Source organism: Chiloscyllium plagiosum, unplaced genomic scaffold (assembly GCF_037043375.1).
Source record: "Chiloscyllium plagiosum isolate Xiang-an unplaced genomic scaffold, Cpla_swu_hap1 HiC_scaffold_7, whole genome shotgun sequence".
NCBI classification, from domain to species: domain Eukaryota; kingdom Metazoa; phylum Chordata; class Chondrichthyes; order Orectolobiformes; family Hemiscylliidae; genus Chiloscyllium; species Chiloscyllium plagiosum.
The window spans coordinates 75,373,116-75,394,418 of NW_028270145.1; the positions used below are offsets into that span (position 1 = coordinate 75,373,116).

Genomic DNA, 21,303 nt, shown 5'->3' on the forward strand with positions numbered 1-21,303 from the left:
TCTAGAATAACAAGAGCAGATAGGAGAACACCACTGCTTGTAAATTCCTCTCGAAGTCACTTACCATCTGACTTGGAAATATATCACCATTCCTTTTGCATTGGACCAGAATTCTGAAAGTCCCTTCCTGTAAGCATTATGAGTACACCTACTCTGAGTGAACTACACCAGTTCCACAATGCTGCTCACCATAATCTCCAAGGTCAATGAAGAATGGACAATAAATGCTGGCCCAGACAGCAAAGCCCACATCACCTTAAATGAAAAATGAATTTAAGGCTGAACTTCACTTCCAGAGTGACCATGTGGTTGTCACTCCTATGGTTACTGTCATGGTTAGACACATCTGTAACTGACAGATTAGTGAGGATGAGGTTAAGTAGGTTATCTCCACTTGTTGGCTTCTTCGCCAGCTGCCCCATATCTCAGTCTAGCAGCAATGTCCTTAGCACTTGCCCAGCTTAGTGATGAGCTGCCACGTGGACATAGATGTTGAAATCCCCACTCATAGTACATTCTGTGCACTTGCCACCCTCACTGCTTCCTCCAAGTAGTGTTCAACATGGAGGAATACTGATGTATCATCTGAGGAGTGGTAACATAATAGGTGGTAATCAGCAGGAAGTTTCCTTGCTCAAGTTCAACCTGCAGCTTGGGGTTTGCATAAAATGTTGAGGTCTCCCAGGCAATATCCTCCCAACTGAATCCTACTGTGCTGCACTCACTGTTCTGTCGATGGGACAGAACATAACCAGCAATGAAATTGTTTATTGAAATTATCTATAAGATTTGTTTCAGTGACCATGACAATGGCAGCCTGTTGCTTGACTAATCTGTGGGACGGCTTTTCCAAACTTGGCTCAAAACTGCAGATGTTGCTTTGGAGGACTTTGCAGTGTTGATGGATGTTGCCACTGTTCCAGCATTAATTGGCTTGAATAGAGGTCATTTTCAGAGGGTAGTTAAAAAGTCAACCACATTGCTGTGGATCTGCAGATGCTTTCATCTAAAGGCCATTTCTGAACCAAATGTTATTTACTACAACTGACAATGTTTACATCATTGTCAATAGACTAGATGTTTTCAAAACTACAGAAATTTGGAGTCCAGAAAATCCAGAAATGTTTGACCTGCCACAGTGGGATTTGAACCCATGTCCCAAGAACATTGGTCCGGGTCTCTGGACTACTAGCCCACTGGCTTAACCACCATAACACTATCTCCCTGCTTGAATAGTAAACTGGTGCATTAGATTGGAATGGGAATAAAAATTGAGCAGGTTAGATCTTTTTGTATTTTAATTGATGACAAACCTGCGCCACGAATTTAATGCCCGACCCAATAGCCTGTCTTTCTTAAAAACAAGAAATGACGGCTGATTTAATCACTGATTTCTATAACAAATTTCTCTATCGTTGCTTATCTTATCTGTTGTGTGGTCTGTATCTGCCTCCTGTCAAATTGTGCCTGCTATTTATTATACTGCAGGCACCATGAAATCTAAGCATTTGATATACCATTGATTATATCTGATTGTCTACTAAAGCCTATGCTTAGCAGAGAACTGGAGCACATGCTGCACAAATGATTAAAACATATTTAATTGGGAAATAATGAAGTTTAATTTGTCAGGTAACCAAAAAAAAAATATTGAATATCATGGATCCTCTGTTTTCAGCCAAAGGAAGAAATAGCTTTCGACCTTGCAATATATAAACATAGAAACTATCTTTTCTCCTGCAAAGCAAAATACACTAAACACTGCTCTCAGGTATATAGCAGTGGCACTCACACATAAACTAGGTGTGTAATTCATTTCAACTTGTGAAGAAATACTATAGTAGCTGTATTTTACCTTCCCATAAACACCTATTCTGTTTGCATCAATAAATGGTAGCTTCAATAATGATCTGAAATAAAAGAGAAATCTATTAGAGCACTTTGAGTTAAAACTTTTTCCATTTTAAAATCATAAATGTTTAAGTTGTCATGACGACAAAAAGTCTGGTCTACGGTATAATGTGAATTCCATTAAGTAAATATGAGTAACAATGTGAAATAAGACCAGCATTCAATTGAAATCCTCTAGTGTATTGAATCCTTTTTATTGTCTAGCAGCTTGACTTTACCATTTGATGGACCTCAGTAATTTCATTGTTTCATTCACAGACTAGGTCATTTCTGAGCAATTCCAAATATCACTCAACACTCATGTCCATCTATTCATTATGGTAAATAACAACAGGAATTTTGCAACTCCCCTAGCATAAGCTCTCCATAAATTAATTATACTACATTTTCAAATGCACAGCTCTCTAAAATTTTGTTCTTTATTTATCATAGTTCTATAGCTGTTACTCTCAGGCAATTTGTTAGCTTTACAGTTAATACCCTTATATTTAACCTTCACTCTCTTCAAGCCATTTCATTCCCATTGTCTGACCTCCATCTCCATTCCCTTAAGCAAAGATGTTGCATCTTGCTCATATCAAATAATTTAGCTACCCATCCTCAGATCTTGTTGCACCATATCAAGCACTATCAGGCTTTTGTTCATGGCTCCAGGATCATTCTGGAATTAAAGGTAACCCTCAATTTCTTTTTCCTTGGCCACCTCCTTTTACACTTGTGTCCTCTATCCTCACCTGCCAGGATCTATTTGATGAGGACATTCATTCAGTTGCCTCTGCCATTTACTCTTTGCTATATTTAAGACAAGCCTCTACCAGGGTTTCTGAAGTACTCTATTTTCTGTAATTGCCTCCCAGAGCTTATTTTGTTCATCAGAAAAAAAATGCTACCCCTGTGGCTCTAATAAAATGTAGAGTAACTTAATTTCTTTCTCAATCTTTATGTAGTGCCTTCCTCTCATTGAAAAACTGCAAGCATCATCCCGACTCTTCATAAAATCCATCTTTCACCCCATCTTGCAAACAACCACAGCACCATCTTAATGACCTTCAACAAATTAACATTGTCCTCCTGTAAGCACACAATCTGTGGTTCAATGTTGTCAATCAGGTTTCCACCTCTCCCAAAATACTACAATGGTCTTAAGCAATGTCAGGAAACACATTCTGTATATTTGTGACCATAGAGTGTTATTTCTATCCCCTGCAAACCACCCCCCCCCCAACCCCCAGGCTTTCTATGAACCTCTGAGATGGCCATTCTTCTTCAGTTCTGACCTATGTTACGACATGAGGTAACATCCCACCCAGTTAATTTAAACCAGCAACACAGAAAAGATTTACTCTGTGCAGTAATCTGTGAAAATTCAAGAGGCAAAGAACTATCCCAAAAGTTGCTATTTGAAGTAAAAATTAATAACTTGTTTTTAAAATCTAACAGAATAATTAACAACTATTTATAACTCATTTATCTTTTACCTTCCCTTCTACAATACTGGTCCGCTAAAACTCCCGATTAAGATTTTCAGAAAAATTCAAATTTCAAAACACGCCAGCTATCGAATCTTCTCTTTGGATCTCTCTGCAGATTTGCTCTCCAGGTCAGTGTCGATGTTTTCCTCTGTGCAAACTCCTACTTTAGACAGGTACCTCTCAGAGTTCTTACTAGCAGCCTACATCTGTGGTTTTTTTGGCAGTTCTCCCCTATCCAATTTTTTTCCAGTTTTATACCCCCAACACATCAGATCATTTCATTGGTTTTAATATCGTCAAAATACTAAATTCAAGCTTGATTGGAGTTTGGTATCTTGGGGCATAACTTAAACTGGCCAAATTTGAATGTGTTTTTTGTTTCATAGCAACCCAACCAGTGCTAGCTGTTCTGACAAAGTGTGACATTGTTGCCTTGTTCTGGACTCTCTTCGCCTTTCTAAGTCCTTGCTAGCTTTTCCACTCTCTTAAAAGTATGGTACCCCTACATCTTCATAACACCTACTTCTGAAGCAGATGATTCCAAAGTTAGATCTGCTGTCCTCGAGGATAGGCCACATTAATTGTAAGATTGACAGCAGTAGAAATTCTCTGCAGTGAGAATTCCTAATTTCTCCCAATTAAAGCAAACACTGTTAGATGATGAGATAAGATAGAAAAGGTAAAAGAAATCATAAATATCAAACAACTTGTTTTCAAAATGAGTAATTCAATATTACACCACCCAGCATTAATTATGTATATGTTTAAGAGAATTCAGCAGTTTGCTTTTTTATGCAAAATTGCAATCCATTGAATCAAAAAATGTTTTGTAAAGCAGACAATGCAATGAAATAAGTTGTATCAAATCATATCATCCCTTCACTTTTGTACATTATAAGAAAGTTGACATTCATTCCTTTTGTACACATACATATTTCAAAAGATAAAGTGCTTGTGTTAATTAAGTTCATAACACTTGATTGAACTGCAAAAAAAATCTTAATCCAACAGATGTTTAAATACGCACTGTACTGCTGTAATTTGGTCTTTGACTTCCACTGTTCCCAACCTTCGATGGATATCCTGCAGAATTTTAAGCCCTTGGAAACCACTCCCCCGGCCATCAAAGCGAGCAAGGATGACATTATCAGAGCTGACAAGTACTGAATCCCAGTCAATCCGAAATTTATCAGTAACCACCTGGCTCCCTGGGGCTCCATCACTGCAATTACCAATGCAAGAATGTTGATCATTATTGACAAGCCTTCACTTAGCTTCTTTCATAAGTCATTAACAGGTAAAACCTTGGAAAGGTGCCATAAAGAAACAGTGCATCATTGTTTTCTTATAAGAACTTATATCATTACACAAAACCCGGTGGCAGTAGTTTTGGTAGCCAATAAAGAATATTTATATCTTAATCAAATTGGTTCAGTATGTACTTAGATAGAATTTCTACTTGCTACTTGAGGTCACTGTTCAGGTCAAAGTACAGCTGTATTTACATTACTGTCAGGTATTTTGATTTACTTGCAAATTTAGGATTGTTCCCTAACTATAACATGAGAACTGGAGGTAAGATTTAATCTTGTATTAATGTCAGATCATACATGTCTACAGGCCAAGAGAAAGAGTTCCTTAAAGAGTAGATATAAAACACCTCTTTTGTGGACTGGGGAATCTCTCAACTCTACAAGAAGAACTTGGCCCACTGTCATTCTGAGGTCTCTCTAGCATTGCACCCCAGTTACTCCACCAACCTGTCATATTCTTGGCAACCATCTTTCTCCCATTTCTGAGCCCAGATGTACCTTTCTGCTGGCCAGGTTGTCCTCTAAGTCACCTAATACTGTTCAGGCCTGAGGCTAGCTCGGGTAAATTCAATTTTTCAGAGGCATGTCAATCAAGTTTGACCCTTGAGATAGATCAGGCGACCTTCTGGAGAGATGGAGCAGCTGGCTAACTAATACCAAAATCTATTTATCCTGGGATAAATTTTAACTTTCACAAGTGGGAGAAAAATTCAGCATCATTGATAGATAATAGACAATAGACAATAGGTGCAGGAGTAGGCCATTCTGCCCTTCGAGCCTGCACCACCATTCAATATGGTCATGGTTGATCATCCTTAATCAGTATCCTGCTCCTGCCTTATCTCCATAACCCTTGATTCCACAATCCTTGAGAACTCTATCCAACTCTTTCTTAAATGAATCCAGAGACTGGGCCTCCACTGTCCTCTGGGGCAGAGCATTCCACACAGCCACCACTCTCTGGGTGAAAAAGTTTCTCCTCATCTCTGTCCTAAATGGTCTACCCCATATTTTTAAGCTGTGTCCTCTGGTTCGGCACTCACCCATCAGTGGAAACATGTTTCCTGCCTCCAGAGTGTCCAATCCTTTAATAATCTTATATGTCTCAATCATATCCCCTCTCAGTCTTCTAAACTCAAGGGTATACAAGCCCAGTCACTCTAGTCTTTCAGCGTAAGGTAATCCCGCCATTCCAGGAATTGACCTCGTGAACCTACGCTGCACTCCCTCAATAGCCAGAATGTCTTTCCTCAAATTTGGAGACCAGAACTGCACACAGTACTCCAGGTGTGGTCTCACCAGGGCCCTGTACAGCTACAGAAGAACCTCTTTGCTTCTATACTCAATCCCTCTTGTTATGAAGGCCAGTATGCTATTAGCCTTCTTCACTACCTGCTGCACCTGCATGCTTACCTTTATTGACTGGTGTACAAGAACACCCAGATCTCTTTGTACTGCCCCGTTATCTAAATTGATTCCATTTAGGTAGTAATCTGCCTTCCTGTTCTTGCCACCAAAGTGGATAACCATATATATTTATCCACAATAAACTGCATCTGCCATGCATCTGACCACTCACCTAACTTGTCCAGGTCACCCTGTAATCTCCTAACATCCTAATCACATTTCACCCTGCCACCCAGCTTAGTATCATCAGCAAATTTGCTAATGTTATTACTAATACCATCTTCTATATCATTAACATATATTGTAAAAAGCTGCGGTCCCAGTACTGATCCCTGCGGTACCCCACTGGTCACTGCCTGCCATTCCGAAATGGAGCCGTTTATCACTACTCTTTGTTTTCTATCAGCCAACCAACTTTCAATCCAAGTTAGTACTTTGCCCCCAATATCATGCGCCCTAGTTTTGCTCACTAACCTCCTATGTGGGACTTTATCAAAAGCTTTCTCAAAGTCCAGGTACACTACATCTACTGGATCTCCCTCGTCCATCTTCAGAGTTACATCCTCAAAGAATTCCAGAAGATTAGTCAAGCATGATTTCCCCTTCATAAATCCATGCTGACTCTGACCTATCCTGTTACTACTATCCAGATGTGTCATAATTTCATCCTTTATAATAGACTCTAGCATCTTTCCCACCACTGAGGTCAGACTAACTAGTCTATAATTTCCTGCTTTCTCTCTCCCACCTTTCTTGAAAAGTGGTATAACATTAGCCACCCTCCAATCTGCAGGAACTGATCCCGAATCAATTGAACTCTGGAAAATAATCACCAACGCATCCACGATTTCTCGAGCCACCTCCTTCAGTACCCTGGGATGTAGACTATCAGGCCCCGGGGACTTATCAACCTTCAGACCCAACAGTCTCTCCAACACCAATTCCTGGCAAATATAAATTCCCTTCAGTTCAGGTCCTTCAGCCACTGTTACCTCAGGGAGATTGCTTGTGTCTTCCCCAGTGAACACAGATCTGAAGTACTAATTCAATTCTTCTGCCATTTCTTTGTTCCCCGTAATATCTTCCCCTGTTTCTGTCTTCAAGGGCCCAATTTTAGTCTTCACCATTTTTTTGCCTTTCACATACCTAAAAAAACTATTACTATCCTCCTTTATATATGTCAGCTGGGGCACTCAGTGATGGTACTCATGTCTTCCAGTTAGAGACTGTAGTTCCAAATTCTACTCCAGAATTTTGAACAAAATATAGGTACTGTGGTACTAAAGGAGTGTAGCAGTCAGAAGTATTGTGTTTTAGATCCTAAACTATAAGTTTAGGACACGTTCGCTGTCTTTGGTGAATGTAAAAGACCACTTATTATTGTTTTGAAGAAGAGCAGCAGAGTTCTTCTGAGTGCCCTAGATAATATTTATCCCTCAACCAGCAATCACTGAAAAACATGGGCTGTCAAATCAATATCTCATATTATGGTTTTTGTAACCTTGTTTGCAAATTTACTTTCCCACTTCTTTTCATTTTAACAGTAACTGCACTCAAAAATACTTAACTGGTTGAGGAGGTCTTTGAGCAACCTGAAGTTGTGAAAGATGCAGTTATATTACAGGTTCTTTTTTTCCACTTGGCATTACATACTGCAGTCTATTTAGTCATAGACTCCTTGGAAATTTCAAGGTGCTTCAAGTCCTTTTTCTTCACTGCATCCAGTTAATGGACTGTTGAAAGTTAGCTGATACATGGTGAGCACTTGCTGTGAGTCACAGTTCACTTGTACCTTTGTATTACTAGTTTTTCCTCTTCACCTTGTATTCTTCTTTATTTTAACACAGCATCAAATCGCCACTGCACTTTTATTTTGACAGGAAACCTTTCTATACCATATATTTGTATAATGATTCAATTATAGTATTTCAATTGCATCTGGGCACCAATGGAGAAAAAAAAACTCACCACTTGATGTGAATCTGAAACTACAGAAAGTTACTTGAGTTTATCATTGACTAAGATCAGAAATTAACTGAAAATTACAAACAATTTTACCTAATATTAAGAAAAAAACGATATTGAATGTGAAAACAGCTAATTGCATTGGCAAAAACCTGCTTTAATGAATTGAATGGAGCTTGATATAAATGTAATGCTATCAAAATAAATGATGCATTTTGAGATAACAGAAACCCAAGTTAGAATCTAAAATCCTGTACCAATCTGAGACTATTTTACTCTATGCAATATCAGTGGCAGTATAATGTGGCTCTTGCAACAGCAGTATCTTGTATTCATTCTTGGGAAGTGAGTATTGCAGACAAAGCCAGCATTTATTGGCCATCTCTAATTCCTTTTAAACTGACGAATTTATGAGGTTATTTCAGTGGGTAGCCAAGTTGCTGTGTATCTGGAGCCACATGTAGGGCTAATTGGTTAAGGACAGAGAGTTACTCCAATGACAGACATTAATGAGGCAGGTCAGTTTTTACAACAATTTAGCAACTTTGCAAATATTACTTAACTAGTATTTCATTGAAGATTTATTAATTAATTGAATTTATTTAGTAAATATATTTAAAGTCCACAGGCTGTTGTGGTAGGATATGAACTCATGTCTTCAAAGTACTAATGTTTGTTTCTGGATCACTCATGTAGTAACATGACCACTACTCCACCATTCCCCACCAAATGCTATACAAATTCATCTTTGTGATAATATTTTGATTTATTGACTATTTTAATTAACACAATGCCCTTGGCTTTTGTGATCAGTGATGTGCAAACACTGCCTTTGCAATCACCAAAGACCTGCATGAACAAGACAAGCAATAGTGTATCAACTTAGCAAAACAGATTGGATTCAGAGTTGCAATGATAATTGCAGAAAAACAACATTTAGCAGTATTGTTCCACTGAAATGTACAGCAACTTTGTGAGTCTATAGAATGTTATACCAGAGGATGCTGCTGAGTTCCCCACATGGTGCAATCCCCAATCAACATTAAACTGATGAAGTCATGATGTGGAGATGCCGGTGTTGGACTGGGGTGTACAAAGTTTAAAATCATACAACACCAGGTTATAGTCCAATAGGTTTAATTGGAAGCACACTAGCTTTCGGAGCATCGCTTCTTCATCAGGTGATAGTGGAGGGCTCAATCCTAACACACAGAATTTATAGCAAAAATTTACAGTGTGATGTAACTGAAATTATACATTGAAAAATTGATTGTCTGTTAAGTATGTCATCTGTTTGAATGCCATGATTGTTTCACTTCTTTCATGTGTAAATCACAAAACCTTTTTTAAAAGGTTGCATTCTCAGGTTAGCTGTTAACAATGGTGATAGCTAGACAATATGTTGAAGGTGTTAGCCCCCTGTGTTCTCTGTCTATGCCATGATGTTTAGATTGATTCTAATCTAAAAAGTGAGATAACGGAGTTTTACATTAATTCATGCAGTTTTTGAGCAAAGTACTTTTTCACACTTTCAACCCCAACCCAAACATGTGATTCTAATCACTTTTTAGATTAGAATCAATCTAAACATCATGGCATAGACAGAGAACGCAGGGGGCTAACACCTTCAATATATTGTCTAGCTATCACCATTGTTAACAGCTAACCCGAGAATGCAACTTTTTAAAAAAGGTTTTGTGATTTACACATGAAAGAAGTGAAACAATCATAGCATTCAAACAGATGAAAGACTTAACAGACAATCAATTTTCAATGTATAATTTCAGTTACATCGCACTGTAATTTTTGCTATAAATTCTGTGTGTTAGGATTGAGCCCTCCACTATCACCTGATGAAGGAGCAATGCTCCGAAAGCTAGTGTGCTTCCAATTAAACCTGTTGGACTATAACCTGGTGTTGTGTGATTTTTAACTTTAAGCTGATGAAAACTTCCATGATAAAACCATCAGTCATGCTGTAATAGCTCTTGAAAGTTCATACCTTGTAGAAACACTTTTACTGGGTTTTAAATAATTTCCTAATTATTGTTAAATATTCACTGGTGTGTTGTAATAGATTTCATAATCCTAGAATAATAAATTACTCCATTATGTTACAACATTACTACATGTTATCATCTGTTTAAAATGTTTTAAAATATTTGTTTATCCTAGTATAGGTTCCATCTTAGTCTAATCTTAACCATTTATTTCAATATTTAGAAGTAACATTATAAGTGAAGGAAATGAAATGTATTTAACTTTCTGGTTTGATGTCTCTGAAAATAGTCCACTGTGATTCTCTGTTTATCTGCCTATGGACAACATTGTTGCTGGACACCTGGAGATTTCTTTGACTTAGTGTCATATTTAGTCATTCATCAAAGCAAAATCCACATTATAGACATCACCATGCAGACATTTTAATGATCTAATGGCTGTGGCATAGCTTAATATTGGAGTTCCGCACAGCTTGATGTTGGAGTTCCACACAACAGAAAGTTTCACCTTGACAGAGCATTTTTCAAAAACAATGCTTCTGTGGAATGAGAACATCACTGATCAGGCCAGTATTTATTACCCATCCTTATTTGCCTTTGAGAAGGTGGTGATCATTAATCCACTGCCTATCTGCTTATTGACACCACTGCTGCTGGATACTTGGAGACATCTTTGACTCAGTGCCAGATCTAAACAGTCACTGAGAAAGGGGAAATGTGCGTCACAAATATCACTCAAAAGATGGTTAATTATCAAATGGCCATTCAATGACTTGATATGGGACTTCTGCCCCTTAGCAACAGAAAATCTTGCCTTAGAGAACTTTTTCTTTGTGGGCTGCAAGTATCATTGTCATCTGTTGCCTGTCTCTAGTTGTCATTGAGAAGGTGGTGATGAGTTGCCTTCTGGAACCACTGAAGTCAACATGGTGAGAATACACCCTCAGTGCTGTTAAGAAGAGAGTCCCAGGATGTTAAGCCCTGACAGTGAAGGGATGGTATAGTTCCAAGTCAGGATGGTGTGTGGTTTAGAGGGGAACTTGTAGATGATGGTTTTCCCAAGCATCTATTCATCTTCTAAGTATTCAAGGGCATAGGTTGGGGAAGGTGCTGACAAAGGAGTCTTGGTGAGTTGTCAATCAAAAGCTCTCCAGTAGGGAGAGGCACAGGACTGGATTTTTTGAGGGGGCTTTTCTGCTGCGGGTTCAATCTTCATGGTCATTTGATCAGGCTCTTTAATTAGGTATTAATTGGCCACTTAATTTGAAGGCAACCTCCACTCCCCTTCTCCCTTGCCCCCGCCTCAGATAGTGGTAAAATTGCACTGGAGATAATTCATTTGTCAGCTGCAATTTTGAATGTTAAATAACAGAATTACTTACACAACCAGCAGAACAGGATATTGATTGTTTTCATCAAAGCTCTCAGGATACAGCAACTGCAGAGTCAGCTCTGAGAACAAAAGATACAAGCTGTGTTAAGAGTTATTGTTGAAGGAAATTACACACAGAAAGAAAAACACATTTCTGTTTTACTAATATTCATTGAATCTGAAAGTTTTTTTTTCATTATGTACGTAGTTTGCCAATTGTTAACAATGCAGTCAATTTGATAGTGGCAATTCAATATAAAGGAACCATATAATCATCACAATTTTCTTCCATGATTTTCCCCTGTTGTGATGAATTAAAATTAAGTGTGAGCTATCTATTGCTGAGGTCACATTAATCAGATTTCTATTATTAGGAAAACAGGAAAAATGTTTCCTATTTAGTTCAGGGAAAAAAAATCCTTTTGTGTTTTCTGTTATCTATAGTTCATTTACTTGGCTGATTTGGCAAATAGCAAAATTAACTCCTTTATTTAATAAAGGAGAGAGACAGAAAGCAGGAAATTACAGGCAAACTATCCTCACATTTGTCAAAGGAAAAATGCTGGAATTATTAAGGAGTTTATAGTAGGCATTTTGATTATCTTCATGCAATCAGGTAGAGTCAACATGGTTTTGTAAAAAGGAAATCATATTTGTTTAATTTCTTAGTTTACTTTAGAAAGTAAAAAGAAACATAGATAAAAATACATACTGTACTAAGATTTTTGGAAGCCATTTGACAAGTTGGCACATTAAGAGAACAAGATATTAGCATGGACATGGACTGATTGGCTCACAGGAAACAGAGAGTGCAGGCATACATTAGTTGTTTTCACATTGACAGAATGTGATGAATGGCATCAGAGTTTGGTGTTAGGATCTCTAAGGTCTGTAGATTATATACAAATAAACTTCCATGGTTGTTTAATCTGCTGATAAAACAAAGGTAGGAAAGAAAGTTGTGAAGAGGACATAAAGAACCTGCAAAGATAAGTTAAGTGAATGGGCAAAAATTTGGGAGATGGAAAATAATATTAGAAAATGTCAACTTGTCGAATTTGGCAGGAAATATAGAAAAGTAGTATTTAAACGTTAAAAATCACACAACACCAGGTTACAGTCCAACAGGTTTAATTGGAAGCACTAGCTTTCAGAGCGCTGCTCCTTCATCAGGTGGTTGTGGAGTACATAATTATAAGACAGAATTTATAGCAAAAGTTTACAGTGTGATGTAGCTGAAATTATACATTGAAAAATACCTTGACTGTTTAAGTCTCTCACCTGTTAGAATGACCATGATAGTTTCACTTCTTTCATATGTAAATCGGGTTCGTGATCCATAATCCTTTTGGGATCTTTCCAAAGCATTTAAATGGAAAGAGATTATAGATCTACAGAAGGATCTGGGTGTTCTGGTACATAGATCACAAAGGGTCTTATGTAGGTGCAACAAATGATCAGCAAAGTAAATGAAATTTTGTTGTTTAGTTCAAAGGGAAGAGGATATAGGTATGTTTTGTTACAGTTGTGTATGTGGTACTTTCTCCAATGAATTGAAATTGAACAAACTGGTGCCTCATTCTGTGCAGTTTTCAAAAGTGATTTTATTGAACCTACAAATTACTTCGAGATAGACAGGATAAATGCAAGTAAAATAGTTTCCTTGGATGGGGAGTCTAGGGCCGGGGGCACAATATATAAAGGGGGAGAGGAGGACCTATTTTCACTCTGAAGGTTGTGAATCCTTGTAAATCTCTGGCCAGAGGGCTGGGAGAAGCTCAGCTTTTGCGAATATTTAGAGTAGGAGTTGATAAATTTTTGATTATTCATTGCTTAAAGCCACTGTGGAAAGTATCCATAAAGATCATTGAAGTGTTTGATCAGTCATAATTGAAATGACTGGTGGAGTAGACTGAATGGGCTGAATTGCCTACTTTTGTTCCTAGATGACAACTGCTGGGGCCTTGAAGTAATTATTGCTTTTACACTATGTGGTACTGGGGAAGGTTTTCTGCTAGAGGATTTTTTATCTCTCTGATAGCCTTCACAAAGGATGTCACTCTTTGTAGACCTTGATATTGGTCTGGAAGTCCCTTTACTTTCTGAATTTCCCTCACTGAGAAACTTCGAGGTGATAATTCAGGTAGTTGCCCCATGACATCATCTGCTGAATTTTAATCTGGTCAGAGTGCATTCTGGAAGCAGGCTGTATGGTTGAAGCAAATACTTTCTTCCATGCCGTATCATGAATTTCTTGACCAGGCAATATCCGTTGAATTGGAAATGCATCTGTTTTGCATTATGCTCAATATTTAGAGCAGGCAATTTCTTCTTGTTCTCCATGTTTTGTATGTGTCGGCAATGATCTGACTCCCTTGGATTGTTGTATAAACTGGATGACTTCAGTTGCAATTGTTGTTGTTTGACCGGTGAGGGAAAACTTCTCAGGCTCTCAGTTGTCCTTCAGGAAGATTGATGCTCATTCAGTACCATCTCTGTCACTGGTATTGCCTGTTCTGTTATTTGGAGATGATCAGTAAAGTATTCCTAAATGGGATTAAAATAGATTGTGCTGCTTAGTCTTATTCTTAATATCCCCATTCTCTCTTACAGGTTTTCCTGGGTTTTAACTTCTGCTCTGTCTTCAGTGAAGACAGGAGCATTTTCAGTCTGGACAATCTTGTAGATTTCACAATGATATGGGAGATCATTAATATCTTTTTTGAGATCTCTGGCCAACCACAGCTGACTAAGTCATGGCTGTATGCCTCGCAATGGCCAAGTGTTTCTTGTGCATTTTTTCCAATATGGTTTCCTGAAGGGAAAATGAAGTATTTTTTTTTGACATGTGTTAGTAAATGGTCCATGATTGTGAAGTGTTCTCCATGCTTGGAGTATGTATTCTCAGTCAAATCATGGGACTTGTGGTCTTTCAATGCAATAATGGTGAATGGTAGCACATTGTTGGTCAGACTTTTATTCTTGTCAAATTTGATGCAGCCTGTTTTAGCCATTGTTACTTCTTGGGCATTTAAAACGTTTCTTCAATGACAATCACAACACTCTTTCTCGGTTCCACTATGAATTTAAGAAATCTAATGAATCTTGACTGGTTGATCAGCAACAGTTTGCTTCTGGATCAGTTTACTCAGGGAGTAATTCAAACTCAGTGTAATTTTCTAAGGAAGTTGAAGTAGCAGTCCCATGCATGCAGGCTCAAAAGTGAAATTGCCTGATTGCAAGCAATGTAAATATTTTCAACTCTCTCAATGTTACAATGTGACTTGTAGCATTCCTATTTTCCAGATATCCCAACTATATGACACAGTCTACTTCTGTTTCTTCAGACATGGTATCTGAAATGTTAGGATCGTGCTGTGGGCATGAGTATCAAACTTAAATTCAATTGGAATTTATATAAACAAGTTCAGTGAATCCTGGATCATTTGGTTTCACCAACTTTCTCTATCAAGCTTTAAACTTTCTTGTCCAAAAGAGATATGACTATCAGATGTAGAAGCAGAAGTAGGCCATTGGCCCATCAAGTCCTCTTCATTATTCAAATGAGATCATGCTTGATCTGATGATCCTCAACTTTACTTTTCTGCTTTTTCCCCATAATGCTTGATTTCCTTATTGTTTAAAAGTCTGAATCTTTAGCAACCAGCCTTCTGTGGTAAAGGTTCACTACTCTCTGAGAGAGAAACTGGATCCTCCTCATCTTTGTCTTAAATGTGTGACAACCTTTTCTGAGATTGTGCCCTCTGGTCCAAGATTCTGCCTCAAGGAGAGACAACTTCTCTGCATCTTATCCTGTCAAGCACCCTATGAATCGTCTATATTTCAATAGTCTCTCCTCCCATTCTCCAAAACTCCAATTAGTGCCAGCCCAAATTACTGTAAAAATCAAAAGAACTGCAGATGCTGGAAATCAGAAACAAAAAACAGAAATTGCTGGAAACGTTCAGCAGGTCTGACAGCATCTATGGAGAGAACTCAGAGTTAATGTTTTGGGTCCAAATGGTTAATTCTGATTTCCCTCCACAGATACTATACCATTTTTATATGTTTGCATGTGTAAAATGCTCTTTTCTGCAACTCAGTAACTGAGATATTTGCACTTAATGTTTCATTTTGGCTATCTTAAGAAATGTCAACTCCATGAAGTCTAATACTCTGTTTTGTGTAGCCCTTTTATTTGAGCTTAAGTATGCTAAGAATTATTATATCATTTTTCTATTTCTGTAATTATTGATAAACTATTACTATATTAAAGCTTTATCATTTCAATACTGCCTTAAATCTGTTTTTCTTTTAGTGAATGCAAACTTAAGCTGCTTTAAACTGAATTCTGTAGAGATTGTTAGACTCTGTAGTATATTTGCAAACCTTTATAAGTTATATGAATTCTTCAATAAAACTCTGCATTATTGCATGTTCCATAGTAAGTTATTGTTTTCAAACATTTTAAAACTAATTATTTTAATATCATATTTATTTACTGCTTACTAGGCTTCCCCACCTTATTTTTGGAGTTTTCCCGCCTTTCGTAATGATTAAAATGCAGACTAGTGTTTTCCTACAACATGCAGCCAAGATAGGGTTTTGCGGCTTCTTGCTGGGTAAATGAAGTTTTCCTGCCTTTCACAATCTTAAACTACCCAAGCATATTTTCTGCATAAATTTTCAAGTAATGTTCTCTGGCTCTGAAAATTTATAAATATTTCCATTAAAATTGAAAATTAATTAACTCCCAGACCTTTATAATTCTTTGATTTCTACTGCTATTTTTTCTTCTGCAAGGGAGTTTCTTCAAATGTGCTTTTTAGTTTAAATTCTGAAGCATTCCTGTTTCAGTAGCCTTGGCCAAAGTATCTTCGGCCTTTTCACTGTCCCTTGCAGAGCCTATGCTGACAATGCTTGTTGTGAGACATGAGAACTGTCTTGCATACTCCCTTGCTTTTTCTTTCCAGTATTTGCACAATTTCCCCAAAAATTCTCTCCTTTGGAGATCTCTAATTTTTCCTCCTGGAGCCTTAATTTCTCTGTTTAGAGCCTCCTTTGCCAAGAACTCTGAATTTTCCAAGAATGAATGACAAGATTTTTTCTCTCTTTTCTTAGCCCACACTCTTGCCTGAGTACTTTTTACCAGCTTCTGAACGAAGTTTTGCCTTTAAAGTGCTGAGCATGTTTTTCTACTGTTTGCATAGTTGCTCTTGTTTATATTTCCCTAATGTTTATTGCATTATAGCAATAATTACAACTTCATTTCATCAGGCATAATTACTCAAACTGTTGGAAGCTGGTACAGATGCATCTGAAAGCTGGAGTGGAACTTTGTGTCTACACCAGAGATTCAGTGTGACATCAGTAGAATGGATGGAGCTGATGTTACATGCACATTGACACTTTGAGACCCATTATCCTTATATAATAGTGTAGTGTGTTGGTCAGGCCGTGTCTGGAGTACTGTGTACAATTTTGAGCTCTTTAATTAAGAAAATGATGTTAATGCATTAGAAGCAATTCAGAGGTCATTCATTCGATTGTTACTTGGGGTGAATGAATTTTCTTATAAGGAAAAGTCTTACAGGTGTGGTCCATATTCAGTGGATTTCAGAAGAATGAGATGATCTTTTTTAAGACATGTAAGATCCTGAGGGAACTTGATAGGATGGATGCTGAGAGGATGTATCACCTTGTGGGAAAGACTGGAATAAGGGGCCTCCCTTTTCAGAGAGACCCTTTTTTCAGAGTGTCCATTCTCTTCTTCAGGCAGAAAAGGCAGCATATTGAATAGTTTTAATGCAGGCATAGATAGATAATTGATAAACAGGAGAGTCAATCACTATTGGAGAAAGGAAGGAGTATAGAGTTGAAGCATAATCAGATCTTATTGAATGGTGAATCTGGAGGGGCTGAATGGTCTCATCCGGTTCCTAATACCTAGTTTGTGTGTTTATATGTTGTCAGCAAATGATTGTGGTTTAGTTCTTCGGCTAATATTTTGAACAGAGTTGAGAGTGAGTTGCTGGAAAAGCACAGCAGATCAGGCAGCATCCGAGGAGCAGAAGAACCAACGTTTCGGGCATAAGCCCTTCATCAGGAAGAGCTTTCTCCTAATATTTTGAACATACTAGGAATGCACATAATAGGGTTTCCAAACTTATTTGGCTTAATATCAAATATTATTTGTTATTTACAGATATTATTATTGTTGCCATTTGTCATTTTGTAAGCCTTCCCACCCCGAGTAGTGAAATTATGACATATGTTGTACAGACAAACACTATCCCGCTTTTGGTTTGTTGGTCGTCACTGAACTCCACATTTAATATTGCTTTTTAAATACAATGCAGTTACACTGAGAAGTCTCTCCCATAAATTATTTTATGGATGCATTGAAACATAAATACAACTGAATTTGCAATTGCATGTCAAAAAATGGTGCAGTAAGAACAACAGATGTCTATGGCAATTATAGATTACAGCCTATCAAAGGATTTGATGGGGTGAGATGTTTGTTTACTCATCCACCTTTTACTATCTCTTTGTAAATTACAATTGGCTAATTGTCAAAGTATGGAATTAGTACAGACATGAAACTATATAATTCATCTGCTAGATTCCCTTGTTTTGGAGGAAATGGCAATATTCAGATGAAGGGTTATTTAACTTTGTATATTTGTGGACTATACAAACTTAAATTATAGTGAACCATGATATTTCCAAAAAAACTGAATGTATTATTCATGATTTTGAATTAAAATATAAAATCATGATAAAGCTAAATTCCTGGTGAGAAAGTAATGAATAGAAGGCTTTTGCTAGAGTCTCCTTTTTGCAAGAGACTCAAAAAACTATACCACTACAAATGGATTTTTGATTTTGGCACTAATAGTGCACTTAAGGAAACCTCTCTGTATGACTGGAAAAGTATATTAGTGGTCACTGGATGTAATATTGGAAACATGCATTTTCAATTAATTTTAGACAATTCAATTCTGAATAATTCCTGTCATATATCATTGTATGTTTAAACATGTATCCATCTAAACAGGTGGACACAGTTGAGAGATCAAAGTATACATTACAGTTTTCCAGTGCAACTCATAACTTGGAATAATATTTAAAAGCTAATGAAAATGGGCATTTTTGGTAATTTGAATTTATATAAAACAATATTATCTCTGTAGAATTGCATGACGCACTTCAACTTATGGATGTGAAACAAGTGCTGGGACTGAACCTGTCTCTGGAGAAACTGTCACTGTTGAAGTTTTTGTGGAGGCACCCACTAAATTGACCTGGAAACAAATTTCCTGCCCAATTAGGAATTGGCTAGCAACCTTGGAGAACAACCTCGGAGATCTTCTAGCTTGAGAGGAGCAATAGTAAATGGTAAGTAATTGAATAGGTGCTTTAACATCAAAGGCAAGAAGGGTGGTAGAAAGGAAAGAATTCTTTTGGAGAGTGGTTTTTGATTGCACACACATCCAAGCAGGTAGAGAGGAGCCTGCCAGTGCCTGCTCACCTACAGACAGTTGAACTATTCGCTGTTGTATCAGGAAATTAAGAAACTAAGTAGAAAACATTATCAGCATCCTCTCTTCCTTCAACAAAACTCTTAATGAGTCAATGTTAATTGAAAATTAATGGGGAAGGCAATCCTGCAAGGATCCAATTTGAGCCTTTGTTATTATTTTTCCCAGATGCTTGAAAAATTACAAAAATCTGCAGGAGCGAAGATATGATTTTCCTATGCCATATGAAAGGACAGAGAGTGTAAATCTGACAAGTTTCACTTCTGTGTTGAAAGGTAAAAGGAAGAGTCTTTCATGGGAGAAGGTGGAGTCAACTGTGATGAAAACAGATTTGGCATAAACTGATGTGACTACAGTGTGACTGTAACAATTTTATACTAAGAAATTTTATGAACATATTCACATATTAGCATTGTCCCCAAGGTAATGGTGAATTCTACATTTCAAATAGTGCATTGTGGAAACAGATTGACCAAGAATGTTCGAACAAATTCCTATAGTGGTGGGGGAATGTAGCTTGTGATTTAATGTTTTGTGGACTGTTGTGCAGGGTAGTAAGATCCTGGAGCAATCTTATAATGATGAGCTGCTTGCTACAGAGCAGAAATAGCTCAGTGGGGACAGAATTCAATTAGAATCAAAGATGATGGAGATATGGATGTCAAACATTTTAAAAAATGCAACAATAAGATCAGAACCTGGTCATTCAGATTAGGGAATATTGTATATAATGTTCATAGAATCCCTATATCATAGAATCCCTGCAGTGTGGGAGCAGGCCATTTAACCCACACCACCCCTCCAAAGAGCATCCTACCCAGACTTACCCTATCCCTGTAATCCTGCATTTACCATGGGTAATCCGCCTAACTAGCACACCCCTGGATAATATGGGCAATTTAACATGGCCAAAACCACCTAATCTGCACAACATTGGAGTGTGGGAGGAAATTGGAGAACCCAGAGGAAATCCACCCAGGCACGGGGAAAATGTGCAAACTTCACAGTCATCCGAGGCTGGAATCAAATCCAGGTCCCTGGTGCTGTGCGGCAGCAGTCCTAACCACTGAGCCACCATTAACATGCAATAAATGTAATTGTATGAAAGTCTACATTTTAAGAGAGTTCTTGACTTTGCCTTCTCCTAGATCAGTCTTGAAGCTAAACACAGGTTTTACTTGAAAAGTATATGATGAAAAATAGTGATGGGATCCAGTACCTATAAAATCAGGGTTGTTGTGAATAACTGGAAACAGACACAAAATCATCTGGAGAAGAAAGAATCTCAGAAAAATCACTTTTCCAAAAGATGCCATCAGTAAAGCCTCGAGTCCAATGAACAGACAGGAAGGTCATAGAGCTTCTACATAAAGGAAGAATCTCTGAACAGAAGACTTCTGCAGAGAATCCACCAAAGCAATTCAATAAAAGCCACCAGTAGCCAATGGGATAAATCCAAATCAAGCAATCCAGAAAAGAGGTTGAATACCAGACAATTAGAGTAGAATCAAACCTTTCAATGAAAGTCTTTAAAAAAGACCTTGGGAAACAGAGTTGTGAACTCAACAGCCATTTAGCAGCCTGAGCACTTGATGAAAAATGTGTCAAAAAAGCAAGTTAAGAAATTTATTCAATAACAAGCTTAAGGTACAATGATCAATTGAAAAAAAATCAGAGGAAGAATTTTAAATTCAATGTTTCAGTGCCATTTCAATGAAATTAATTAAATCTTAATTATTTTGATGCTTTGCCTGAGAAACACAAGCCTTATTTAGTAATTTCAAAGTTTTACTGTGGTTATTTGTTTAAAATTGCAACAAAGAGTGTGAATCTGATCTGTCAAATTTAGCATGGAAATGTCAACTACAGAAAAACCTTAGCATGACGACATGACAGCAGCATCTTTGATGCAGCCAAAAATAACAACAAAATCTTATTGATTGATGCCATTTTGAGAAAGCTTATACTCACAGACCATTGAAAATAGTTCAACCAGCTAGGAAAAAGATTCATTCATTCATTCACTCATCATTTATTTCTGTGCAGATGGCATTTTGGTGAAGCAAACCAAACCTTACACAGAAAACAGCATTTAAAACAGCAGAAACTCAAACTGTTTGCAGTTTTAGTATTACAACAACAATTTTTACGACTATAAGCAACAAAGAATACCACACAATTTGAGTGCAATATAAGATTACCCAAATCCTAAGGATCACCTTTAAAACCAAGGAAATGATCATGATTTGGAGATGCCGGTGTTGGACTGGGGGTACAAATCACACAACACCAGGTTATAGTCCAACAGGTTTAATTGGA

General features: G+C 37.4%; 1 protein-coding gene across 2 annotated transcripts in view; it reads right to left on the minus strand.

The window, feature by feature from the left end:
- Positions 1-21,303, minus strand: part of dpp10 (dipeptidyl-peptidase 10 (non-functional)) — a 1,734,026-nt gene that overhangs the window by 37,409 nt on the left and 1,675,314 nt on the right. For both annotated transcript variants that reach the window (XM_087989191.1, XM_087989192.1), the window contains exons 19-21: positions 11,451-11,520; positions 4,411-4,605; positions 1,856-1,910 (exon numbers count right to left, since the gene is read on the minus strand). In XM_087989191.1, coding sequence (XP_087845317.1) covers positions 1,856-1,910; positions 4,411-4,605; positions 11,451-11,520 — 320 coding nt within the window. The remainder of the gene's footprint in view (positions 1-1,855; positions 1,911-4,410; positions 4,606-11,450; positions 11,521-21,303) is intronic.